Source organism: Zingiber officinale, unplaced genomic scaffold (assembly GCF_018446385.1).
Source record: "Zingiber officinale cultivar Zhangliang unplaced genomic scaffold, Zo_v1.1 ctg224, whole genome shotgun sequence".
NCBI lineage: Eukaryota > Viridiplantae > Streptophyta > Magnoliopsida > Zingiberales > Zingiberaceae > Zingiber > Zingiber officinale.
In genome coordinates this window covers 692,636-720,035 of record NW_024589900.1, presented here as the reverse complement: position 1 = coordinate 720,035, position 27,400 = coordinate 692,636, and the positions used below count along the sequence as shown (strand labels likewise).

Here is a 27,400-nt window from a genome sequence, read left to right as displayed (position 1 = left end):
TCGGATTACATTTCATATCCTATATCAAGTGAAAGATCAGATATCTTCTATACTAATAATTTTTTTTTATATCCAACTATCATTATTTAATAAAATCATATTAAAATTAATCTCATATTAAAAATATATATAATTAAAAAAATAAACTAAAAATCTAAATAACCTACTCCTAATGTAAAAAAAAGTTAGTGAAATTTATAAAAAAAATATTCTTTAATATATATATATATATATATATATAGAGAGAGAGAGAGAGAGAGAGAGAGAGAGAGAGAGAGAGAGAGAGTACAGTTATCCTGAGGGGGAGACTCGCTAGCGACCATCCATCTGGCAGTCCACCTCAATTTTTTTTTATTTGCTTAATAAATTTCTTCCCCCTCGTGACGCCGTCCCCGGTCTTTTCCTCGCCGCAACTCTTCCCTCTCCGCGGCGCGTTCTCGCCACGACTCTTCCCTCTCCTCGACGCAATCCTCGCCGCAGCTCTACCCTTTCCTCTCCTCGGCGCCGCCCTCGTCGCAACGCCTTGACAGACGCCGTTCCTCGCCGCAACGCATAGGTTTTTCCCTCACCGAACGCTGTCCCCTCCTCGAGACCCGTGCGTGACGCTTTAATCGGGTATTTGAATCGGATAGTCCCTCTAAACCCTCCTTCGGATCCATCGGGTTCGGAGGACTAGTTCGGGAAAACGAAGCTCCACCCACGGCCACTCGAAACCGCCGCGACGCTCTGTCCCCTACTCGCTGAATGTCCTTAAGCTCAAAACCCTAGAAGCCCTTCCGGCTCAGGCTTTTCTCGCGATGGCGGAGGGGGCGTCCATCTCCGTCACGGCTCAGTTGGAAGCCTTGTTCCATAGGAGGATCGAGTTCCATCCCAATCGGAAGCCGTTGTCTTCCTTTCCCAACGGGGATTTCCGCCTCGAGACTCTGAACCCCAGCTCGGGTCCCGGTACATCTGCAGAGAAAATAGGAGGAGTCTCCATGCCGTCGAAGGAGAATCGATCGGTGGAGTCGGAGTTTTACGAGTTTGGATTCGATCAAGAGCTTAGCTGTAGAATCACCTTCCGGAGGATAGTAAGTTTGGTTCCCATGGAATTTGGCTGATAGATCTTTTATCATCTGGGAGCAAATATGGAATTTTTCTCTCATCGTCAAAAATATTCCTTTTACTCCACATATTCTAATAAGTTATCTCACATAGTTCTGAGCGATATACCAAATGTGGAAGGTGGTTTTGTGTTATTTGATCTTAACATCTTTCCACTTTCGTTGCAAACATTTCTATCACTATATTTTTCTCCTTACATTTGGATTATCTTGTAGGGTGCTGGTCTGGCAAATCTCGGCAATACTTGTTTTCTTAATTCGGTTCTTCAGTGCCTTACATATACTGAACCTTTTGCAGCTTATTTGCAAAGTGGAAAGCATAAATCTTCTTGTAAGTTTCCATTCAGTTGCATTGTTTTTGTTTTGTGCATATTTTCACAAAACCAAGAAAGTGCCTCTTGCATATTTTCCATTCAGCCGAAAGTATAAACCAAGAATGTGCCTCTCTTCAGGCATATTTTCATACAGCCGTTGTACTGTTGACTAAAATGTCTAGATGAATTCATTGTATTGTTTGCTCGGTAACACATTATACAGCTGTCTTGTTTTCGTAGTACTTTTGAAACTATTGTCCTAAAAGGTTTTTGAAATTTGTTACTGCAGGTCATACTGCTGGATTTTGTGCAATGTGTGCCCTTCAGAATCATGTCATTACTGCTTTACAGTCAAGTGGAAAGATAGTTTCACCTTCACATCTTGTTAAGAACTTACGTTGTATCCTTCTTATCTTACATGTTTATGTATAGATTACTCATATGTGGCTTTTTGTTGAATTCATATGTTGGTTAAACTCTCTACTTAATGACTGTAAATGCTGAAACCATCATGTTTGATAGGATTGCTTGTTTTTTCTTTAAATCACAAACCTTAACTATTACTAATCAGGTGTGTCACGCAGTTTCCAAAATTCAAGACAAGAAGATGCTCATGAGTATATGGTTAACTTGCTAGAATCAATGCATAAATGCTGTTTACCATCTGGAGTACCAAGTGAGTCCCCCAGTGCCTATGAAAAAAGCTTGGTACACAAGATATTTGGTGGTCGATTGCAGAGTCAGGTATATCAACACTCTTGATGATGTCTTTGCAATCTTGAATATATGGTTAATCTTAGGAAATACCTCTCTAAAGGATAATTTATCTTAGAAAACCAATCTGAAGGCACATATATGTTTGAGCAAAATATAAATGCTTATGCATTTTTTTTATCTGAAATATTATGTGAGCTAGGAATCTGATTTGTGATGGTTAATATAAGGTTCAATACTTGTGGAGTCATTAATCATGTTATTTACATACTTCATGGGCATGGGAAGGCCATAGTGTAATACTTTTTGATGGATATAAGTTTGATCCTTTTAAATCTTTTTAAATACTTGAGAAATCCTTTCGCTCAGCAAATAATTTACAATATTTTTTTTCCTCTTTTGGCACTCATATTAGACGAACCTTGATATATTGGACTGTTGATTAATGAGTTAATTTAGGCTTATTCTCATTACTTTTTATTAAATTTGATTGGCCGATCGCTTATCCCATAAGCTCACGATATTAGGAAAAATGGATTTATACATTCATATTTTTAACACTCCATGTGTAAGTGTGCATACTTAACTAGATTTGGATTTTCAAATTCAGCACATGAAATCTATTGAATAGGGGCATGTTTTATTGCATATATAGTATTCTTACTCAGGACCTTTCTGATCTGGTACAATATCTTATTGTATAGCTGTTTACTTGTTCCAAAAGTTTGAGCTCAATGTAAAAGGATGTATAAATGTGTAATTTGAGTATGCATGTCTCCCATACTTGTCAAACATTTATGGTAAATTCAAATGATAAGTGTTTTTTTAATATCTTTTTTCGTATGTCTTTAATTGTACAAACTTCTAATGCAGTAACTTTGGTTCTTGTGTATCTTATATTACACTGCATTCATCTACAACATGTTGCAGGTTAAATGCATGCGGTGTAACTACTCTTCTAATAAGTTTGATCCCTTCTTAGACTTGAGTCTTGAAATAGTGAAGGCTGACTCTTTGCTTAAGGCACTTGCCCATTACACCAAGGTGGAGCAATTAGATGGAGGTCAGAAGCAATACCAGTGCCAAAACTGCAAGGAGAAAGTCAAGGCCCTCAAGCAACTTACCATTTACAAGGCTCCCCATGTTCTTACCATTCATCTCAAGCGTTTTTATTCTCATGATCCTGGTCAAAAGATTGACAAAAAAGTGGAATTTGAACCAAGTTTGGATTTAAAACCTTTTGTCAGCGATCAACAGGTAGTCAAAATATAAATAAATTGTCTAGTAACTCCATATTTTAGAGGCTAGTGCTTTCTTTTCTAATCTGTTTCCCTATTGAAAATTTCAGGGTGGAAATCTAAAATATACACTTTATGGTGTATTAGTACATGCAGGGTGGAGTACCCGCTCTGGACACTATTATTGTTATGTTCGTACCTCAAGTGGCTTGTGGCATTCTCTAGATGATAATCAGGTTTTACAACTTCTCATTCCACCAATGTGGCGTAATTTGCAAGCTATGATAATAAAAGTTTCTGAAAATACACCTGTGTGATTATATATTAAATTTCCATGCTACTTATGAAAAATTAAAAGAAACTAACAAAAAAAGTTCCCCTGCTTGTACTTGTGAATGTGGAAAACATGTACAGTTAGGCATAGTAAGCAGGCATATAAGTGGAAGCAAAGCAGTGGATCTATAAGGATCTATCTGTTCTATCCTTTTAGGGGGTAGGAGGATGAAGTTACATGTCTTGGGAACATATTTGAAAGTTGCATGTTGAAACTGTTTGAATTGAGAGGATAATGTGGAAAATGGAAAAAAGTACAACGGATGACCACAATATTTGAATTGTTTTTGCAAAGTTTTTTTCAATCATGAGTAAGATGCAATTTGTATATTTTTATACCCATGGTAAATGAATTCCTCTATTCATTTGTCAAGCATCCATTTGCAGGTACACCAGGTAAGTGAGAAGACTGTTTTGGCACAGAAAGCATATATGTTATTTTATGTACGGAACAGAAGTTCTATACCCAAAGGATTTGAAAATTTGTTCTGCAAAGACAGGGCTAATCAAAATGGAAAGAAATTGATTCCCCAGTCATCCTTGGTTTTGAACGGTGTTGTTCAAAATGGTTTGACAGAAAAATGCCATAGTCCTATGGAACCCACCTCTTCCCAATTGCAAATTTCAAGTGCTGTTGCTCATTCTGCTTCGGCTATGAATGTTTCATCAAATGAACTTTCAACACAAATGCTGTCTCCCTTGCTGAATGGTGGCACTTCTAAAAATAAAATTCCTGAACTACAAAATAATAACCAGGTACTTGGAGTGAAACTTTCCACTTTGAAAGACGGAAGCTCCATTAAGAAAGGATTGCAGCAAACATCTGCACCATTTTCTAAAAGTCCAGTGAAGCTTCCTGTTGAAAAGGTTTTGAAGGAGGTGGATGAAGTTTCGGTGGCAGAGAAGGGTCTGTTCCAAGTTGCTGTTGAAAATAGCTTCTCTGATCTACCCCAGAATGTCGATGGTGAAGATGAAAGATCTCATGCTTCTTGTCGTCCACTCCAATGTGCGCATCAAAATGGGCACTCATCTAATCTGCAATCTGAAGAAGACAATGCTAAACAGGAAAATCTTGCTCCTTCAGTAAAAATGTTGAAGAAACTGCATAATCCCATGAAACTGAGGAGGCTTGCTAAATATGCCCAGAAGGGCCTGCCATTTGGTCGTTCATTTCTTGCTTCTTTAAACTTGTCAGTGATCCAAAGATCCAAGAAAAACAAAAAATTCCATTTACGATTAAAAGATTCACAGAAACATGAGTGTGTCCGTCAAAAAGACCAGGCTTTGCCCACATCTGGGGCTGTTAATAATGTTTCTGCAGGTAAGGGTTCTTCATCAAAACATTCTCGATCTGAAATGATCAAAGGAAGTATTGACCAAGCTATGAAGATCAGGAACTACTGCAATGAATCATTTGATCATGCAGACAAAAAGGAAGAGGTAACTGAAAAGGATGAGACTCTTTCCCCTGAGTTGCCAATATCTAGCTCAAATTCCACCATAAAATCACTTAATTCAAGGCTCACTGTTGAAAATGAAGAGGTGAATGGGAAAGATGTGATTTTTGCCCCTCAGTTGCCAATAATTAGCTCAAATCCTACCGAAAAATCAGTTAACTCGAGAGTCACCTTTGCTGGTGACCAAGTAAGATTGCAGAAAGATTTTAGGAATATGCTTATGATGGGTTTGGAGATTTCTGGTGAGTATCAACATCCTGCAATATGTTGTGCTTGTTTTTTGCTATTTGGTTGCATTGCAGTGTTTTAGTTATTGGCTATCTTTTGGCATGCAGTTCCTAGATGGGATGATGCTAAATTGCATAAATTAAGCCAGAATGGTTTAGAAAGTTCTAGAAGTACCAGTATTGGCTATGTATTAGATGAATGGTAAGGTTCTTTGCCTTGATTATGCAGTATAATTTATTCCCACAGAAAGTTGACGTACTCATTAGCTCCATGCTTATTTCTTTGGTAGTTTTTTTCATTCAAAAGGATGATCTGGCAACACTTGTCTAGTTATACGATCGTGCATTGCTTCAGTCTGAATGTTGTAGTAAAACCAGATTATTTCTTTGGTAGTTATTTCATTCAAAAATGTTGAAGTTTGTGTATTATAAATCTTTCTTTAATCCTGATTATCAAATTATTTTTTTTTTAATAATCTAACCATTTGAACTTTATCTGAGAAGTTCACTTATTATTAGACAAATGATGCTGTGGCAACCCAATAAATCTCACATTGTATGTTGTAGACTAAAAGGAAGCTTTACCAGGTTAGGTGTGTGAACTACTATTAAATTGGACTTGAGCAATTTGGCCATTAGTTGGACTTGAATGGGATTAGTTCTCCCATCTAAGCAACTCGTGACAATTTGTACCAAAGCAACCTAATCTTAGGCATAGTAAAGTGTTGGAAAATGTTACTTTGATGGTATAGATACCATTGGGCCTCATATGCTTCTGATTAGCGATGATCCTAGGCAACAATTGCACTTTGGATCTTGATGTCCCGAGTAGGAATATTGTGGTACTCTATTTTACTCTCATATTGTAAGTCGTGAACTGATCAATAAGCTTTAAATCTTGGATACGAGAGTTACTATTAATTTGGGTTAAATATTTTTGGTTGGTGGTCAAACTTGACACGTTTTCATCTAAGCAGGTTGTGACATATAATAGATTCCTAGATAATACTGTTGTTGCTAAGTTGTAGCCTCTATCATTAAACCTGCAGCAACTCTGGTTGTTTCCTTTCCTAAATTCAGTTTCACAACTTATCTCAGGAATGAGGAATATGACCGTGGTAAACGAAAGAAGTTAAGAAAATCCCTACAGTCTTTCGACGGGCCGAACCTATTCCAACAGACTGCCAACCAAAAAGCGCGACAGAATTTCAAGGCAAAATTTGAGACCGAGCAATCAGCGAACCAACCCTTCAGGATATGTTGACAAGGTTGACAATAAATTCTCCATTTGCATTACGACACTTGTTATCTTAAGATTCTTCAAAATCTCAGTTAATTGCTAATATCTTTAGTAAAGCAACTGAACAAGTTGGCCCCAAATGCAAACGTTTTTTTAGGAAAAATGTTTGATGCAAAGACTTGTCTTTTTTTCTTTTCTTTTTTCTCCTGTTAATCGCCAAGATTTTCCCAAAAGAATTGGAAACAAGGATACAAATAGTGACTGTAGCAAGAAGTCAGAAATATTTTATTGGTTATGCTGAAGTACCTTTCCAAGCTTTTTTTCCCCATTTGCATTACATGCTTGTTATGCTAGGATACTTTGAAAGTTATTGCCTAATTGCTAATGTCTTTAGTAAAGCAGCTAGACAACGGTCAACTGACAGTTATCAACTCAGATATGATTATCCCAATAAATATTTTTCAAAGTACACATGACCCATAGGAGTATAGATATCTATCTTGGTGTATCGGTGTTGGAATTTCGGGTGTCTAACTCAGATACTGCGGGGGTAGATGAAATGTTTGGTTAGAAAAGCTAGTTGTTTCCTTATAGAATTTTGTTCTTTACACACGCTGCTTGATGGATATATTGGAGTTTACTTAAGCTGGCCATCTTGATCTTTTCTTTTATTTTCTTTCCAACTTCTCAATACGCTAGTTTCTGTAGTCTGGCTCAAGCACTACTCATCAAAGGTAAAACAAAAATGTAACCATTTTACTTTGGGAGTTCTGATTTTTCAGACTTCATGTGTTGTTCCTTTTTCTCTTGTAACCGGAGGTTTTCAGTAGAAAGGGAGAACAAGGTTTTACAAAAGTTGCTAACAATATACTCTAATCAGGTGCGTGATGAAGTTATACTAGAAGGACCTCGTCGAGTGCATGTCCAAGCCCTTCTTTGGCGAAAATTTCCTTAAGGTTGACCTTGCTGTTGATGCAAAATTTGCCGAGAGCTGGTATGCTTCCAAGAAGCAAACATAAGCCGCGAATTCAAGTCCTGATTATTATTTTTGCTTAGTAATTGTTACTTACTGAGTACGGTCAGCTGACGAGCAAACTTGTACTGTATTATTCGTGTATTTGTGTTGGTTTTCGAGTGCATGAACGTGAGCAGAAGCTGCTAAAATGGTTTCATCCCCAGTGTAAATTATATCCGAACCAATTTCTCCCAGATGTGCTCATGTCTCCCCAACTATGTTTTAAAATTTCCTGGTTGAAGTGAATATTATAGTAGGTTGACCGGAAAGTTTGTGCCAAACATTGTTTTGTTGCAAATAGCGACTAGACTGACTAGTTTTGCGATTTGTTAAGGTTGATTGTATCTAGATATATTTGCAATTCCATTTGTTGGAGTAATAGGTGAAGCTGTGACCTTAACGGCTTTTCTAGGACGGTCCTACATTTTTTAGAAAGGGGTAAATCACGGGAATATTTGTCCTAACGATTTGCATTCCCATTTGTGACCAGAGTATTGGCGTATGTTGGTCAGCAATGTGATCAATGAGTACCAGTTTCAAGTGGGTTTCTGGTTCAGTTGGTGCGTTAACCATTGCTGTGAATAAAGCGTTCTGACCTAAACCATCAACTAGTTGAACGAACCTTCGATAATACCTTTATTTATATTCCAAATAAGATGGTTCTGGGATTGCAGGAATAGTTATTCCTTTCTTAAATTAATTTTTGTGAAAATATATATATATATATGTTTTATTATAAAAATGAATTTGAAATTTCAATTCTTCGAGTTGCTATTTCTTTTAATGGTACTTCATTACTATTATTTTATAAAACTTGAAAGAATATCTATTCATCCTTTGTTTCTATTTTTTTTTTTAGAAGGAAATATACCTTTAGTATGCCAAATGGATTAGGTAAAAGTAGAATGAACAAACAAGTGAACTTGGGTTTGATGATCTAATAGAATGACTATGCCTTTAATATGCCAAATGTGGGGTATAAAATTCCTGCCATTAACAGTCTTGCGGAAAAGACCGTTGATAACAATTTTTAGGATACGTTTAGTTCAAGTTATTATGTATAATCTTAGTTATATGATTATCAAGTAATCATATAATCAAGATTATGGAGAATAAAATATAACCAAATATTGTTTGGTTCAACCTGGTAATGCATTAAAAACTTATTTGTTTGAAGGTTTTAATGAATAACCTAATTTAATATTTTACTATATTACCCTTAGTTCAAAATTAACCATAATATTATTATTATTATTATTATTATTTTTTTTTTTAACTCTATATTTTTTTTATTTTTCCTTTTTCACATTTTTCTTTATTTTTATGCGTATTTTTTAAAGTTTTTTTAAATTTTTTTTCCTTTTTTAAAAAATGCTTTTTTATTTTTTTTATGTTTTTTCTATTTCTAAATTTTTTATATATTTTTAAATTTTTTATTTTTAAATTTTTTTCTATTTTTCATTCCCTTTTTTTTAAATTTTTATGTTTTTTCTATTTTAAAATTTTTTTACAAATTTTTTTTAATGTTTTTTTACATTTTTTTATTTTTTTAAAGTTTTTTATTTTATTTTTTATATTTTTTTATTATTCTTTACAATTTTTCTTTCTTATCACATTTTTCTCTTATTCGAGAATATTTTGGGTAAAAAAATTTCATTAAACTCGGAATCAAGAAAAATCTTAGGGGACGTTTGGTTAAATGATGGGAATGACTATGGGTATGAGTTTAATAGTAGGGTGGAATGAGAATAGGAATGAAAATGAAACCCATCAAGTTATATGAGTTTGGTTGATTCCCATAAATCTGGTAATCATTCCCAAAATGTGATTTCCAAACTCACAATCCAAACACTATCTTTTACTCTCATTCCATTCCTTCATTCCCATACCCATCAACCAAACACCCTGACATCACTTAAAGTTCATTTTCTCGTGAATATGAGCAACCATTTTTTATGTCGTCTGGGGAAAAGAAAATTGTCTAGCATCTAAGAAAATCTGATTTTAATTAACTCATTATTAATGATTCTTGAACAAATAATAAGCAATATTCATATTGGAGTAATTGATTCTTTGGTCTGCAGAGTGGTAATGATTAAAATATTAATAAAAAAAAATAGTATCATGCATGAAACTCTCGTTATACGAGTCTCGGAGAATGATCCATTATACTTAATTTTATTCTACTTTTTACAAAAAATTATTTTCAGGATTCGAATCCGTAATTTTTTTTTTTTTTTTTTTTTTTTTTTTTTGACCCTTCATGATTAAAAAAATCAATATACTTTAAAAAATGAACAGGCAAAATTAATGAAGCTAAAGAACATACCGACATCAGCAACCCACCAGAGAACTAAAGACGAGCACAATAGTGGAAAACATAGGAGTAATCATGAATATTAGTCAGTTATCATTACCACGATTCAGAAAACAAACAGTTGCACTACAAGTTACATGTGCCTAAACAGGATAAGAAGATGATAGATTTTCATTTATGCTTATGAAATAAAAGACATAATTTAACAAATGATTCATCAAGTTCATTTCATTCGTTAACTAAAAAAGTATAAAACAGGTAACAAAAAAAAAAAGGCATAGCTACTAACAGAATTAAAGATAACAAGCATACAAGAACCATCGTGTTCCTTGTAGATTTCTCAAGCTACCAATTTTTTCTCTATCATTGTTTGATCAAGTAGTGCCAATATCTTCGCGTCTTCAGTTTGACAGGTCTAGCTTTTTGGAGTAGATCAATCAAGTTTGACAGAGGAGAAGAGGTAGTGAACAAAACAAAAGGATGAAATGAATCCAACAGTACCAGTAGCAAGCATGATAGCAGTGACCATGAACAGTGAGTAGCCGAGGTAGAGTGTGGCCGACACAGGTCCACTTAGACTCTTGAGATCAAAGATTAAATAGTTGATCGAGTATAAAAAGATGTAGATAGCTACGGATCCTGATGAAAAGAATGATTTCCACCACCATTGCCAATCTTCCACACATAGATGCATGTAGGTAAGGACAAGAAAAACCTCCGCGCAAACAACAACGAGGAGAATCATCACGATTAAGAGAAAGCCGAAAACATAGTAGACTCGGCCCATCCAAAGACTAGACATTATGAAGAAGAGCTCAATGAAGAGAGTACCAAAAGGTAGCGTCCCAGCTCCAATAACTAGTAACCATGATGGGTACTTCTGCTGAGGGATTTCGCGAGGGATTTGATTAGTCCGAACAGGGAACTCAATATGTGATGCCTTGGCACCAAGGAATCCACCAGCAAGAGTAAGTGGAAGTGAGATGCAGAACCACAACAGCAGCAACACAATGAATAAGGAAATTGGGATTGCTCCAGTGCTATGGCTACCCCACAACAAGAAATTCAATGTTGTGAGGATCAGGAATGCAATGCCAGGGAAGAAACAAGCAACGCGCCAGGAAACAGCAACCCAACCAAAATGATCGCCTCCTTTAATCGTCTTCCACATCCTAAAGCAACATACCCAGCCGCGATTTCAAGAATCAAATAGAAGAAGAACATCCCTGTGACAAGGGCCCCTCGAGATGCAGGGGACATGAATCCAAGTGCAGCAAAAAAGATGGTTACCACTTCCATGCCAAGAATCTGCACTCCATCACCCACCATAACACAAAGCAACATTGGATGGCTTGGGGCCCTGAAGACATCTCCGACAACGAGTTTCCACCCAGAGAGTTCCTCGTTCATCTGTGCTTGTGACTCCTTATCCAACTCTTCATACCGGTTAAGGTCCCTTCTTACAGTGCTCAATAAGATGACAAGAACTATGCCAGCCAAGAAAGCAATCACCATTTGTGAATTAAGGATTGAGAACCAGTGAACCTTAGCTCCCTCCATCTTCAAATATGCATCCCAACGAGAAGGCCACTTGATATCACTCTCGATGAAGGTAACCTCATAGGTGAAAGCTATTGGTTGGTTCTCATTTACTTTCATGGCAACTGTAGTAGGATCACACTGGATTTTTGACGGATATTTGTCGTACATCTTGAAATTCTTGGTTTTCTCGGGATTGTTCGGGACACTGCATGGCACAACCTCGAATCCGACCGAAAATTTTCAATCTACCTATACAGGCAGTGACCGAAAATTCTTGGTTTTCTCGGGAGGTGCATTTTATGGAATTCTTCTTTCGTGCGTGTTTTTCAACCCATCCCCAAGAGAGCACTTTTTCTTCTTCTTTCCTTTGGTACGGGAGTTAAATATTTATGCTTATTATTGTGTTTTAATGAGAATCAGAATTTTTCCCGCGGCTAATGTTGATCTTTTTACCAGCAAAGGACCTTTTTCATACTTATTTTGTTGAGGGCATCAGCTCAATTTATCTTGTTCAGTTGCTTATTGACAAATTAGCCAAATGTATTAGAGCTCTGCAATAGGCTTTGGTGCACGCCTTTTAACCCAACCCCACAAAATATATTTTTTGTTGGGTTTTGAATGTTTATGCTTATCTCAAACTTGAATGAAATTGATATTTTGGGGAGAAAAGAACTTTTCTTCTTCCTGTTTTTTGTTGCGGGCATCAACCTCATTTGCCTATGCTTAAATTAGCCAAAGAAATAGAATTTTGCACACATCATCTAACAAATGTTTATTTATTGCTGGTTGATAGGGTCTTTCGTGAATAATTGAATCCATGCAACTACATTTGTGGAAAAAAGTGTGTGGCTTTCATGAGGACATTTATTTCATTATTTTCCATTTGAAAGTCCTAATTGTTTGGATCATTCATAAATAATTTAGATATTTTAAATTTATTATTTTTAAATTTATAATAAATATACTAATTTTTAAAACTTTATGGCATGCAGAATTTGTTACGTTGCTCTATTATTTTTTTTTTAAAAATAAATTTATATTTTTTGCTTTTTAAAAATTTATAATTCGTGTAACAATTTCGACCAAAAAGTTCCATGAATTGCCGAGGCACATGCATCAAACCTCTCATCATCGCTCTTGTTTGTTTAAAACATGCGTATGAAGGTGCAGTGGTTTAAAGAGCAAATTATATATATAGAAGACATGGATTGATGGACAAATTTGATAGAAAACATGAGATGGGATATTAATTCTTTTGATGATAAATAAAAATAATGCTTAAAGCCGAATAATAAAAAAATTCTTACGCCATGTTCATAATAGTTGATTGATAAAATCTAATGGATTACCTGCATTAGAACCATTTTTGTTTTATTGATATGTCATTTCTCAATGCTTGTTTAATTTTCAAGAGGAACGTGTACAAATCTTTTTGTTATCTAAAGCATGTATTCATAATGTGGTTGGACAATATCAGTCGAAGTTTCTTAATGAATGTATGTGAATCCTTAACGTAACTTCGTTTTGTTCTCATATGAATTAAATTCTCATAGACTATAAGCTCATGTCTGATATATTACAGTAGAGTGTACATTTAGGTGACGTTTGGTTCTCTCCTAAGAATCAGAATGAGAATGGGAATGAGTATGAGCAGTGAGATTGAGTATCATTCTTAAAATTAATATTTGGTTAGTTGAATATTTTCAATCGGAATGAACCTAAATTTTCTTTTTTACCCTTAGAGGAAAATAAGAGAAAAAATTAGAGCGAGAGAGAAAGTGTGATGAGAAAAAAATAAAGAGAGAGAAAGTGTGATGAGAGAAAATAAGAAGAGAGAGCGTAATAGGAGAGATTGAGAAGAGAAAAAGTATGATGAGAGAGAAAGTGTGCTGAGAGAGAAAGTGTGCTGAAAGAGAAAGAATGATAGAAAAAATGAAGAGAGAGAAAGTGTGATGAGAGAAAATGAGAGATTGAGGAGAGAAAGTATGATGAGAGAGAAAGTGTGATGGGAAAAAAATGAAGAGAGGGAAAATGTGATGAGAGAAAATGAGGAGAGAGAGTGTGATGGAAGAGAATGAAGAGAGAGAAAGTATGATGAGGGAAAATATGGAGAGAGAGTATGGTAAGAGAGATTGAGGAGTGAGAAAATATGATGAGAGAGAAAGTATGATGAAAAACTAAGGAGAGAATGAAGAGAGAGAAAATAATAAGAGAGTGTATGATGAGAGAGAATACAAAGAAAAAATAGTAAAGAATATGTGATGAAAGAGAATGAGGAGAGAGAGTGTAATGGAAGAGAATGAAGAGAGAGAAAGTGTGATGAGAAGAAATATGGAGAGAGAGTATGGTAAAAGAGATTGAGGAGAGAGAAAGTACGATGAAAAAATGAGGATAGAATGAAGAGAGAGAAAATAATGAGAGAGTGTGTGTGATGAGAGGAAATATAGAGAGAAAATAGTAGAGAATGTGTGATGAGAGAGAATGAGGAGAGAGAAAGTATGTTGAGAGAGAAAATGTGATGATTGAATGAAGAGGGAGAAAGTATGATGGGAGAAAATAAGGAGAGAGAGTGAAATGAAAGAAAAATTGAAGAAATATACTAAGGGTATTTTCGTCCAAAACTTACTTCTTATTCCCATTTTATCAAAACCGAAGGGAGGGGGTGAGTTTCATTCATACCCAATTTTTGGATTTCATTTCAAAATTTTGATTCCATTCCTATCAACCAAACACAAGGTTTGAGAATGAATCTATTCCCTCATTCCCAAATCTCTAAACCAAACACCAAGTGGATTCTACCCCCACCTAGCCCTGATTCCACTCTATCCTTGGCAATGTTTTCCTTGACTAATTATTCTTCAACAGAATATGTTGGAGCTGCAGAAGTAGGTTATGCTAAAGTGAATGTTTCTACTCTTTGATCTTCTTTTTTTTTAATGGGGTAATTTTGGTGCTGTTTCCTAACTATGAAGACAACCATAAAGGCATAAAGCTAATTCAATTGTAACTCATAAATGGGTACCTATGACTGTTTTCCAAATTGTCTTGCTAGGACAGAAATAGCAGATTATATGGATTAAACATGTTCTTTAATCTATTTGACATCGCAAAGCATTTCAAGGTTAGGACTCAAGCAGATAGGAGGAAGAATTAAGAAAGAAATGTTAGTTTGACATGCGTGCATCTGTAGTTTATTTTGATTTACTTACTGACTGGTCTCTTTAGTAGTTTATACAATATGATACTGTTTTGCTTGATATTATAGTAAGTAACTTTCTGCTCTGTCTGGTGCTGATGCAACATCATTTTTTTTTATAGAACTACACAAGAAATGAAAGAAAGAATTTCTAAGAACATGTGGCTTTCAGAAACGGGCAAACTAAGGTTGAAGAAAAAATATCACAAAATATTGACAAGTATTAGAGGAGGGGGTTGTAGGACTTCGGCTTAGGGGTGGTGAATAGTCCTGTAAAGAAAAAAAAAAATCTCGAATTTTATAGCTTGATAATTATCAACACTTGTATAAAAATAATTAAAAGACTAAAAAGACGAGGGACAAAAAAATTACTTGATTACAACCGGAGAGGTTGTTAATCCAAAGAAGATGTAAAGCGTGCTAAAATTCTACTCTGGACGAAGAAGCTACTTACAATAGTTAAATCTCACAACTAGAAAGTTAAACTGAAACTGAATCAATTACCAGTGTTGTTTCTCTCTTTTTCTTGTTGTTTTGAACCATTGGGACCAGGGCTGTATTTATAGCCCTGGTCGAGGCGCCTGGAAGGATTCCAGGTGCCTGGGAGATGATAAACTTTTATCCCTGTCACAACAGAACGCGTCACGTCGTGCTCCGAAAAATTTTCTGCTTTGGACGCCCGAAAGAGTTTTGGGCACCCAAAGACCAAGCGCCTTGACTAGCTCGGGGCACCGCGGACCGAAAAATCAGTTTTTGTTGATTTTTTGGTTTTGATCTTCTGCTCCGGCTCTGCTCGTCTTGGTTTGGGTCTTCTACTCCGGTTCCGCTCGTTTGGATGATCTTGGCCATCCGGAATAGGGCTCACCCGTGTTGGTGCAACCTTAGGTCAAGGTTGACCTGGTTGACCAGACTCGAGTTGACTTGACTCGAGTTGTGTTTTGATGTTTGACGAGTTATGTTTGACAATGTTTGACGTGAACAGAAAAGTTGTATCTTGATGTTTTACAAGGATACAAGCTTGGGAGATTGTGGGTGCAACCCGTGGTCAAGGTTGACCTGGTTGACCCGAGGTGAGTTGACCTGACTCGGAAAAGTCCAAGCAGGGAGCTTGACACGAGAAAAGTCCAAGCAGGGAGCTTAGCATGGGAAAAGTCCAAGCAGGGAGTTTGGCATGGTGAAAAGTCCAAGCAGGGAGCTTGGCACGGGAAAAGTCCAAGTATGGAGACTTGGCACGGAGAAGTCCAAGTATGGAAGCTTGGCACATGGAAGTCGGAGAGGGCTCGGTAGCTCATTCTCCGGACTAGGTCAGAGAGGGCTCGGTAGCTCGTTCTCTGGACCGGATGTGGAAAGTCCTGGTGAGTGAAGCCAGGCAGACGGATAAGTCCTGGTGAGTGAAGCCAGGCAGTGGGAAAGTCTTGGTGAGTGAAGCCAGGCAGTTGTGAAAACCCTAGTGAGTGAAGCCAGGCAGTGGGAAAGTCCTGGTGAGTGAAGCCAGGCAGTGGGAAAGTCCTGGTGAGTGAAGCCAGGCAGTTGGAAAGTCCTGGTGAGTGAAGCCAGGCAGTTGGAAAGTCCTGGTGAGTGAAGCCGGGCAGATTGGAAATCCTGGTGAGTGAAGCCAGGTGAAAATCCTAGTGAGTGAAGCTAGGTGAAAGTCCTGGTGAGTGAAGCCGGGCAAGGGAAAATCCAGATGGATCAAGGGTGATCGGACATCTGGTGTTGAGAAGGTCAAGTAGGTCAAGGGAGTGACCGGATACTTGACACGAAGAGAAAAGTCCAAGTGGGTCAAAGGGATTGACCGGACACTTGGTGGGGAGTCTTAGCAGGTCAAGGGAGTGACCGGATGCTAAGCATGATGTACCAAGAGGTCAAGGTTGACCGGATATTGGTTTGGACTTGGTTTGGGCAAAAACCAAGACCTGGATCGGTCTGGAAACCGATCAGAAAGCGATCAGTGTGCCTCTGTGAGCTTACTGATCGGTCTGGGGACCGATCAGGAGGAAGCCTGATCGGTCTCCTGGACCGATCAGGGTACGCACAGAGAGTTGGGCAACTCTCTGTGAAAGCGTTCTGATCGGTCTGGGGACCGATCAGCATAGAGCCTGATCGGTCCCCACGACCAATCAGATCAGCCCCAGACTGATCAGGGTGATGCCTGATCGTCTGGCCCTAGCCGTTGTGACTCAACGGCTAGGTTATTTCGGGCTTCTGTGTTCTGGCCTTTTTGCTTGCAGGTTCGCAGGTTGGCTCAGGATATCAGAGTTTATAAAAGGGGATCGAGGGCTAGTGCTTTCCTTCTTCTTCCTGCTCGGAACTGAGCTGCTGTTCTTTTGAAAGCTGTGCTCTTGAGCCTTGCTGAGCCCCGAAGCTTCGTGTGAGCTTCTTTGACTGAGTTGCTTGTTGGCATTCGTCCGTGAAGTTGGTGCTTCATCCGGGACTTCAGTCGACGAGAAGGCAAGCGAGTATTCGTACATTCATTGTGTATTTTGTTCTTGCTCTTCTTTGTATTTCCATATTGCTGTTGCAAGCTATTGTGGCGAGGTTTCTCCACCCAGAAGGAGTTCTTATTAGCCGGTTTTCCGGGGACTCATCCACCGACGGATTGATAGGCTTCGCCCACCTTACGGACACGCCGAGGAGTAGGAGTTTCATCTCCGAACCTCGTTACATCGTCGAGTTCGAGTTTGAGGTTTGATCTTTCCTCTTTTCGTTTCTATTTAGTTATTTCCGCTGCGCTAACCTTGATTTGTAGAAAGAAACGAACGATTTGAGGTCGGCTATTCACACCCCCCTCTCTAGCCGCGATCATCGATCCTAACAACCCGGACCCAACTTTTGGCCTTCTCGAGCAATCTTCTACTCTGGCTTCTCGTCCCTCGAAAACGTCGCATGCCTCCTTCTCGTCCGCCTGCATACTCTTCCGCAGCACCTCGTCCCTCAGACGCACCAAGCCCATTGGCTCTCTTCCGTGTCGTCCTTCTCGCTAGCTGCTTCTTTCGCTCGACTTCCTCTGCTCCTAAGTTATTGCACACTTAGACACAGTGGTTAAATACCAACAGGACCTAACCTGACTTGGTTGATCACATCAAAACTACCTTGGGGTACTAACAATCTCCATCTTTTTTATGTGATCAAACACAAGTTAAGTCAGGGTAAACCATAAACAAATAGTTATAATTTTTTGCAATTTTTTTTTCAAGTACAGAAATACAAAAATTAAAATTGTACTACCTCCTTTAAAATTGTATTATCTCCTCCTAGACTTAATCTTTACTACTTCCCTTTTTATCGCATTAAAAATGGGATACGTTAAACATATTACTTGGAAGGTTTAAAAAGTCTAAGGAAAAAAAATAAAAAATTAATCTTCAAAAGAAAACTTTGATTAAAAAAAACTCCTTTAATAATAAAAACTTTAGCCAGGGTTGAATAGAAAAAATTTCATAGAAAGTTGAATTTTTGGCAAAATTAAAAAAAAAATTATATTTTGATCACTAGTTCATAAAAATTTCTAGCTAATTTTTTTTTCAAAAGATTTTTTAGATTAGCTTAAATAAATTTTAATGATTAGACCTTCTTAAATAAATTTTTCTACTAAAAATTTAAAGCATTAGTTGAATGTTAAGTCAATTAAATATTTAATTTAGTAATTGGTTTCTAGGTCATGGCGAGGCACTAAGCCTTCTTGATTATTGGAGCATCAACCACTTCTGGACAAAGCCTCTTAAAGAATTTAAACATTTAACTTTTTTTCTGAAAGCCCTAGGCTACGTTTGGTTGGGTGTAATGTAATGGAGCTTGTAATGTAATCAAATTTATAATATAATGTAATGTAATCTTGATTACATTACTACGTTTGGTAATATAATGTATGTAATCTTTGATTAAAAGGGTGATTACATTCTTTTGTTTGGTGTTCATTATGTTTTATAAGGAATGTAATTCATATTATTATAAAATGACAAAAATATCCTGCGACTTTTACCGACGGGTCGAAGCTTGCGGCAGCCACTGGCAACTAGCGGTCGTCACCACTGGTCGTTGCCCTGGCTAGAGGTATATTCGGCATTCAAATTTTAGTTAAGCAGTGACCTCGTAATGTAATCGGATTACATAGTATTTACTTTGTAATCCAGATTACAAAACTTTACTACCTTTTGTAATCGAGATTACATTACATTACAAGTTTAAAGTTAAACCAAACGAAATAATCAGCCTTGTAATGTAATCTTGATTACATTACAAGGCAGATTACACCCTACCAAATGTAGCCTAAGAAATTTAAATATGATTTTGGAACCCAAAATAGGTTCCTCTACATGATTAATCAGAAATTTCTTAGGAATGTATTTTTATGATATTTTCCTAATTTGACTCTTTTGGTATTTAAAATATTTTATAATATTTTCCTAATTTGACCCTTTTGGTATTTAAAATATCAATTTAAATTATTATATCTCCTTAATATTTTTGATTATTTGAGCATGCACAATTTTTCAAATATTCTATTTTCATTTTCAATTTGTCATTTTCTATTTTTAAATTATCAAACAAATCTAAAGGGCATGCATTGACTAATTGTCTCTTCAAATCTATATTTTATTTTTTTTAATTTTACTAAATCCTTGGAGAGAATCTTAATAAATTAAAATGTCTGATGATCATTTGGTGATAACATTTTATTTTAATTTTTTGGAATATTTGATGTAATAAAAATGATGATCAATGAATTTAAAAAAAATAGTCATAAATATTAATATTTTAAGAAAAAAAAAATGTAATGTATTTAGAAAGCATCCAATTTAAAAATAAATGAATGTCAGTTTTACACTCAAATTCATCTCAAAAAATAAAATAAAAATAAAATCATCATCTTAACCTTTCCTTTAGAAAGGCTTTATATATTTAAAAAATAAATAAATCACGAAAGAACTTTATCCTTGCATAGCCACTTATTTCGTATCCATTAATAATTAATCACAAAATTTATTATAATAAATATTCATACAGTAGGAACAGGAACAAATTTATCTCTCTCCGAACTTAATACTAAAAGATCATAAAGGAAGGCCAATCAAATAAAGGAAGCTTGAATTGACAAACTGATAAAACTGGAACAAAATGGAGAAACTAGAGATAAATTTTAAGTTCAAATTAACAATAGAAAAAAAAATATCTATTCATTTTCTATAAAATTTTACATAAAAATATAATATATGTAAAAAATTCATAGTAAAATCATGAATGTAATAATTGAAATAAAAAAGCCTTATAATATTATACAATTTATCATTATTCATTAAAATTATAATTCAAAGATCAGAGCACAAGTACTAATACTAATTAGTAATTACAAATGTTACAAGAGAAAGAAATGCACGTAATTAGTATTGCTAAGCTCCTTGGCTAACCAATTCAGTAGCATAAACCTGCCCATACTCTCCCTTCTTAACCTCCTCGTCCTCAAAGTGATCAGCTCTTACGTTCAAGGTCAGCGTGAGGCAAACAAGCCACAAGATGGCCGCATCAAGGGCGAGAAAAGCTGCGCCACCAAACATGCCGGTCTTTGCCGTGGGACACTGAGTCGTGAGATCGTAGTGAACGTTGCGCGATCGGTGTAGGCCTTCAGTAACGACAGTCCATATCAAGAACGCAAATGCTAGAGTTGACACAATCCTGAAACAAGACGATAACAAGTTTATGAATACAGAACTGATGCCTACACAGTAAGAAAGAGGAGTGAACTCACTCAGCGATCACAAAGAATACGAATAAGGTGGAGTAGCCAAACAGGACATTGTTTGAAACAACCTTCCCTTTGTAGTTAAAGAACACAGCGACATGCCCTCCGATGATCGTAAAAACTAGAGCAACGACTGACAAAGACCCGACAAGCACTGTCGGATCGCTTGGGAATTTGCATATCACAACGCCCTTTCCTTGAATTGGAGTTCCAAATGCAGGCTGTAAAATGAATACGCGAAATGAAATGCTAAACCTTAATATTAAAGAATCTAATTCCAAGAGATAGCCGAGGGAACCTTTTTGTTCTCTGCAACAATAGCCAATATGAAGGACAAGAAGCCTAGAATAATCACAAAGGACCCAATCTTTCCACTTTGCTCCAAGGCCATTGTTGTTCGCGAGGTAACAGATCAAATCTCGATCGGCTTCAACACTGAGATATCCAAAAGGAAATATGAAGCTGCAGAATCTTAATTTTAGAGAAAATGAGAAAGAAGCATGCCTAATAGGGTTTAAATTAAACCTGCTGAGAATTCTGAGAATTTGTGGCCTGTATATCCTTTGTGAATGCGTTGCATATATATCGTTGGAGGAGATCCATAATAAGTACTCAATAAATAGGAGACGAGCTGGATTTTGATAATACGTTTGATTTATTAGGTTGAGCGATTCTCACGCCAACCAATTAACTGTAGGAATGAATTTAAAATTTGTCATATTTCGACGCCCCTATATACAGGGAAAATTAAAATTTATATTTTATGATTCAACAATTACATTAAAAGTGTCTTCGTCTGATTTTTTTTTTTCAAAAAAAAACATACTTTCTTTAATTAAATATGTATTATAATTTAATTATTCAAGTAAGATTTCAAAAGTATAATAAAAATAAAATATCAAGTGATTGAAATATACTCATGCTAATTTAATCATTTTATTTAAAGATAATTAACTTTAACTAATACATTTAAATATAATTTAAATAAAACTATTAACACATACATCATTATATGTATGAATCAAAACATATATTAAGAATCATACCTCTCAACAACCTTTGTTTGAAGATGACTCTTACTATTTCCGTATTAGTAAAATAGCTCTTCGTCGTTTGTCTCAAGCTCATGCTTCCTTCGTTTAATCTGGTCCATGATCGAAGTCCCTGTTCAAATACTTGATCACACTAGATATCAAGTGTCCTTTTTTTTCGAGACACTAGACAAATCATCCTCGAAGATGAGGGAGATGCTGCCCAATTATCCCTTCACAAGGGGCTGCCCAAAGAACCCTCAACAAGAGGTGGTAACTATAAAAAAATCTGCAAAGTGATGGGCGGCAATAATGCTTCTCGAAGAGGAGAAGAAATAACAAGGAGATGGATCTCTTTCGATGAAAAAAAGGGAAGAAGATCTCTATCTTCTTCCTTTAAGATATGGTAGCAACTTGGGAAAGGGGCTGTCGAAATTCTCTGATACGATAATGAAAAGGGGCTCCACCAAAAATTGGTCAAAGGTGGAAAGGCTCACTGACTTGGAGGTCAAAGTCATGAATGGTCAAAGACCCAGAGCGATCGAACGAGCATGTCGATCGAAGCTCTCGGGTCGGCTGAACAAGGACGCTGAACGATTTACTTGGTTTGCCATTTAGCTAAGTTATAAGTGAGCATGCTCACGCGCTTATATCCCACACTATCGAGTCATTCGACCAAGTTATAAACGAACATGCTCTTACGCCTATGTCTCATACTCTTGAGACGTTCAGCCGAGTTATAAGCGAGCGTGCTCTCACTCCTAAGTCCCAGACTCTCATGTTGTTTGGTCGAGTTATAAACAAGCATGCTCCCGCGCCTATATTCCAGACTCTCTAGCCATTTAGCCTAGTTGTAAGAAAGTATGCTCTAGAGCCTAAGTTCGAGACTCTCATGCCGTTTGACTGAGTTATAAGTGAACGTACTCTCACACCTATGTCCTAGACTTTCGAGCCATTCGACCGAGTTAGAATCAAGCATTCACGGTTGTTGTCAAGTAATAAAAGATTATCGATCTCACAAGGATTAGATATAAGTATTAGAAATTAATCACGGTGAATTAGCTAAACGAATGTTGGTTGAGAATCTTGTACTAAAGAAGTAGATTGAAATAAAGAGGAGAGAGAGAGAGAGAGAGAGAATGAGTTGAGAGTTGCTTGAGAAACTTGATTGTGAGGAATGTTCTAGCGGTTCAATTTCATTTTGATGCTAATCAATGAAGTAAGGATCACCAACTACCCAACCTCTATTCCTATGCATATGTAGGAGGCTCGTTTTGATACCGACATTTCCCCGCGGTAGTCATATCGGAGTGTCATCTCTATTGGCATCCAATGCTACCTAATGGAAATGATTCCTATGAAGTTTGGTTTAAGGGATCATACCCTTGTCACTAGAGCCTCCCGATCATACATTCATAAGAATTCACTAAACAATTGATAGTATGAACATAGAAACAACCCAATAAGCATAATTCTAGACCTCCTTATAGATAATTGCTTCCCCTTTCAAGGCGATGCTCTTGATATCCAGTTAAATGATTGCCCTTGTCACTAAGGACCCTCTGATCTAGAGCATCCCCTCTACGGGATGAACAAATGCATGCAATCATTCAACCAAACATGTGAATTAAGCACAAACACATCACACACACATTTAATCAAAGGATTACAAGGCATAAATAATGTCATATGGAAAGAAAATAGGCAAATCCAAGAGTTTATATCAATCTCACATCACAATTACTCCCTTAATCCTACACCAAATAGATATACTTTATAACTAGTAAGAAAGAATCTAAAGACAATGAAATTGTAAGCATCAAAATCCAAATCAAAAGAGAATATTATTTGCTAATGTTATTGTAGACTTGTTATCAACTTGAATTTTGGTTGTCTTATACCCTTCAAGAAGTGGAGTTAACTCCCATGTATTTTTTTTTTCGATCACCTTGAATTCTTCATCCATCACATCTTTCCACTTTTTGCTATTTATAGCTTCTTGGAAATCTATAGGCTCGCAATCGGTAAAGAGGCTATATAGAGTATGATTATCTTGATTTTCAATTATCTCATAAATTTCTCGTAAGTTTCTAAAGTGTGATACTCTTTCACTTGAAGTTGATGGAGATGAATTTTCTTGAGTACTTGATGTTGGTGTTACCAATAGAGTAGTAGGCTCCTCTCTTGTTTACTCCACCCTTGGTTGTTCCACATCTTCTTCTTCAAAGTATGGGAAGAAATTGTAATCTTCATTTTGAGATTCCCAATTTCATTCTTCTTCTTCATTAAATATGACATCCCGGTTGATGATTGTCTTCCCAGTATCTAGATTATATATCTTATACCCTTTTGAGTTAGTATCATAGCCAATAAAAATAAACTTTTTACTTTTATTATCCGGTTTGCTTCTTGCTTCATCAGGCACATGAACGTGTGCTATACTCCCAAAAACTCTTAGATGAAAAATCCCAGGTTTCCTTCCGCTCTATGCTTCTTGTGGTGTCTTGCCCCACACACTCTTTGTTGGTGATTGGTTGGATAAGTATACTGCACATGCAACCACTTCTGCCCACAGTTCATTTGGTAGCCTCTTGCTTTTTAGAATGCTCCTTGCCATGTCAAGGATGGTTCGATTCTTTCTTTCCGCCACTCTATTTTGTTGAGGGGATCTTGGAATTGTCAAGTGTCGTCATATTCCGTTGGCTTCACAAAATTCTTGAAACTCCTTTGAGATAAATTCTCCTCCTTGATCAGAACACATAGCTTTGATATCGAGACCATTCTTCTTTTCTACGGTAGCTTTAAATTTCTTGAATATTCTGAAGACCTCTGATTTTTGCTTCAAGAAGTATATCCAAGTTTTCTGAGAAAGTCATCTATGAAAAGAATGGAATAATTACTCTTACCAAGTGAACTTGGTTTTATCCTGCCGCAAATATCCGTATGTATAAGTTCAAGCTACTTCTGGGCTCTTGAACTTAACTCCTTTGGAAAACCTCCTTTGAATTGCTTCCTACGTAGACATGCTTCACATAATTGATCAGGATGCTTGATACAAGGTAGTCCTCTTACCATCTCTTTCTTTGAAAGCAATTGTAGTCCTCCAAAATTGAGATGCTCAAATCGAAGATGTCATAGCCAGGTGATTTCTTTATGACAAGCTTTGAGACAGTTGACAATATCATTTTGAATATTAAGTAAAAACATTCTATTTCTTGACATAAACACCTTAGCAATCAAGCAACTAATACCATCTTTTAAGATAAGCATATTATCTTTTAGATGAATATCTTATCCTTTTTCCAAAATTTGTCCTAAGCTCAAGATGTTGCTCTTTATATTTGACACAAAGAAAACATTTGAGATAAATTCATACTTTCCATTATTCAAACGGATGAGAATGTTACCTTTGCTTTTCACCTCAATCTTTGATTCATCTCCGAAGGATACATTACCACCAACTGATTCATCAAGCTCTACGAACATGTTCCTTTTCCCACACATATGGTTGCTTGCACCAGTGTCGAGATACTAGATTGTATCTACGCCTCTTTCATTAATTTTATATGCTAGCAGTAGGGTGTCATCTACTTCTTTCCTTTCTTCCATATAATTTGCTCTTTCATATACTTTATTCTTGGGCGATCTACATTCCTTATCATAATGCTCAAATTTGTCACAATTGTAGCACTTAACTTGAGACTTATCGTACCTTGAATTTGTGTGCCTTATTGGGTGATCTACGTCCTCTTGTTGAATTTTCTCCTCTTTCATTGTTGTTGTTGGAGATACATCCTTGCTCATTAGCACGACCTCGTCCATGTTGGTGCAACCTTAGGTCAAGGTTGACCTGGTTGACCTGACTCGAGTTGTATTTTAATGTTTGACAAGAACAAAAGAGTTGTATTTTGATGGGAGATTGTGGGTGCAACCTTTGGTCAAAGTTGACCTGGTTGACCCAAGGTGAGTTGACCTGACTCGAAAAAGTCCAAGCAGGGGGTTTGGCACGGGAAAAGTCCAAGCGGGGAGCTTGGTACGGGAGAAAGTCCAAGTATGGAGACTTGGCACGGAGAAGTCCAAGTATGGGAACTTGGCAAGTGGAAGTCGGAGAGGGCACGGTAGCTCGTTCTCCGAACTGTGGTCAGAGAGGGCTCGGTAGCTCGTTCTCTGGACCGGAAGTGGGAAAATCCTGGTAAGTGAAGCCAGGCAGTTGTGAAAACCCTAGTGAGTGAAGCTAGGTGAAAGTCCTGGTGAGTGAAGCCAGGCAGTGGGAAAGTCCTGGTGAGTGAAGCCAGGCAATTGTGAAAACCCTAGTGAGTGAAGCTAGGTGAAAGTCCTGGTGAGTGAAGCCAGGCAGTGGGAAAGTCCTGGTGAGTGAAGCTAGACAGTTGGAAAGTCCTGGTGAGTGAAGCCGGGCAGATTGGAAATCATGGTGAGTGAAGCCAGGTGAAAACCCTAGTGAGTGAAGCTAGGTGAAAGTCCTGGTGAGTGAAGCCGGGCAAGGGAAAATCCAGATGGATCAAGGGTGATCGGACATCTGGTGTTGAGAAGGTCAAGTAGGTCAAGGGAGTGATCGGATACTTGACACGAAGAGAAAAGTCCAAGTGGGTCAAAGGAATTGACCGGACACTTGGCGGGGAGTCTTAGCAGGTCAAGGGAGTGACCGGATGCTAAGCATGATGTACCAACAGGTCAAGGTTGACCGGATGTTGGTTTGGAAGGCTTGGGACTTGGTTTGGGCGAAAACCAAGCTCTGGATCGATCAGTGGATCGATCCAGTGATACACTGGGTATCTGGATCGGTCTGGTGACCGATCAGTAACCACACAGTGAGCTTCTATGTGTTATCTGATCGGACTGAAGATCGATCAGTGATCGATCAGTAGCATACAGTGAAATTCCTGATCGGTCTGCAGACCGATCAGGAGACGATCAGAAGGAGACGATCAGAAGGAGGGAAAGGCCCTGATCGGTCATGGGACCGATCAGGGAAGGACCTGATCGGTCTTGTGACCGATCAGAATGAAGCCTGATCGGTCCACATCCTAGCCGTTGCGTAGCAACGGCTAGTTTCTGTTGTGTCTTTTTCGCAGGTTATAAAAAGGGTTGAGGAGCTACTGTTCTTTCTTCTTCTTCTTCTTCCTTCTCGAGCTGCTGTTCTTCTTCACTGCTGTGATCTGAGCTTTGCTGAGCTCGCTTCTGCTTGAAGCTTCGTGTGAGCTTCATCGGCTGGATTCCTGCTGTTGTAGGCGTCGTTTGAAGCTGCTGCTTCATCCAGTCGATAAGAAGGCAAGCTAGGGTCATTACATTTTTGTATTGTACTTAGTTTCTTGCTGTATTCTTGTACTCCTGTTTATCTTGCTGTTGCAAGACATTGTGGCGAGGTTTCTCCACCCAGAAGGAGTGATTATTAGCCGGGTTTTCGGAGACTCATCCACCGACGGATTGATAGGCTTCGTCCACCTTACGGACACGCCGAGGAGTAGAAGTTTCATCTCCGAACCTCGTTACATCCATCGAGTTTGAGGTTTGTCTTTTTCCTTTACGTTTCTATTTAGTTATTTCCGCTGCGCTAACCCTAATCGTAGGAAGAAACGAAGAATTTGGGGTCGGCTATTCACACCCCCCCTCTCTAGCCGCGATCATCGATCCTAACAAGTGGTATCAGAGCGAGGTCGCTCTTCGCCGGATTAACACCCGAGGGAGCACAAGCTAGAGATGGATCGGCTTGGAGAAGACATCACCATTCCACCCTTCTACGAACGCGACGACTTCGCGTATTGGAAGGTAAGAATGAAATATTTTCTTATGACTAATCTTGAGAATTGGAGTTGTGTCCAATTAGGTTTCAAGCCTCCGACGGACAAGAAAGGAGAAACCCTAGAGAAGAAAGAGTGGACCAAGGAACAAATCCACCAATCCCTAGTCAACGA

General features: G+C 37.4%; 2 protein-coding genes and 1 pseudogene across 2 annotated transcripts; 1 reads left to right on the top strand and 2 right to left on the bottom strand.

The window, feature by feature from the left end:
- Window positions 1-372: 372 nt before the first annotated feature.
- Window positions 373-7,922, top strand: LOC122036913 (ubiquitin carboxyl-terminal hydrolase 23-like). Its single transcript, XM_042596347.1, has 10 exons — window positions 373-1,070; window positions 1,320-1,434; window positions 1,707-1,817; window positions 1,989-2,161; window positions 3,062-3,388; window positions 3,480-3,605; window positions 4,090-5,401; window positions 5,495-5,588; window positions 6,485-6,654; window positions 7,507-7,922. Exons 1-9 carry the CDS (start codon window positions 798-800, stop codon window positions 6,648-6,650), a joined length of 2,697 nt encoding a protein of 898 aa, XP_042452281.1. The 5' UTR covers window positions 373-797; the 3' UTR covers window positions 6,651-6,654; window positions 7,507-7,922.
- A 2,236-nt stretch (window positions 7,923-10,158) lies between these two features.
- Window positions 10,159-11,685, bottom strand: LOC122036929 (annotated as a pseudogene).
- An 8,401-nt stretch (window positions 11,686-20,086) lies between these two features.
- On the bottom strand, window positions 20,087-20,827 carry LOC122036916. The gene is made up of 3 exons (XM_042596350.1): window positions 20,735-20,827; window positions 20,443-20,657; window positions 20,087-20,369 (listed from the first exon to the last, which is right to left on the bottom strand). The coding sequence occupies exons 1-3, from the start codon at window positions 20,825-20,827 to the stop codon at window positions 20,087-20,089; spliced, it is 591 nt and encodes a 196-aa protein (XP_042452284.1).
- Between the last annotated feature and the right edge of the window lie 6,573 nt (window positions 20,828-27,400).

Excerpts from the sequence above, each read along its gene's own strand:
- LOC122036913 (XM_042596347.1), top strand. The coding sequence starts at position 798 with ATGGCGGAGGGGGCGTCCATCTCCGTCACGGCTCAGTTGGAAGCCTTG. Across the intron at positions 2,162-3,061 it reads GTGGTCGATTGCAGAGTCAG|GTTAAATGCATGCGGTGTAA; the intron begins GTATATCAACAC and ends AACATGTTGCAG. Across the intron at positions 3,606-4,089 it reads ATTCTCTAGATGATAATCAG|GTACACCAGGTAAGTGAGAA; the intron begins GTTTTACAACTT and ends ATCCATTTGCAG.
- LOC122036916 (XM_042596350.1), bottom strand. The coding sequence starts at position 20,827 with ATGGCCTTGGAGCAAAGTGGAAAGATTGGGTCCTTTGTGATTATTCTA. Across the intron at positions 20,658-20,734 it reads TTGTTGCAGAGAACAAAAAG|CCTGCATTTGGAACTCCAAT; the intron begins GTTCCCTCGGCT and ends TTCATTTTACAG. Across the intron at positions 20,370-20,442 it reads GTATTCTTTGTGATCGCTGA|GATTGTGTCAACTCTAGCAT; the intron begins GTGAGTTCACTC and ends GTCTTGTTTCAG.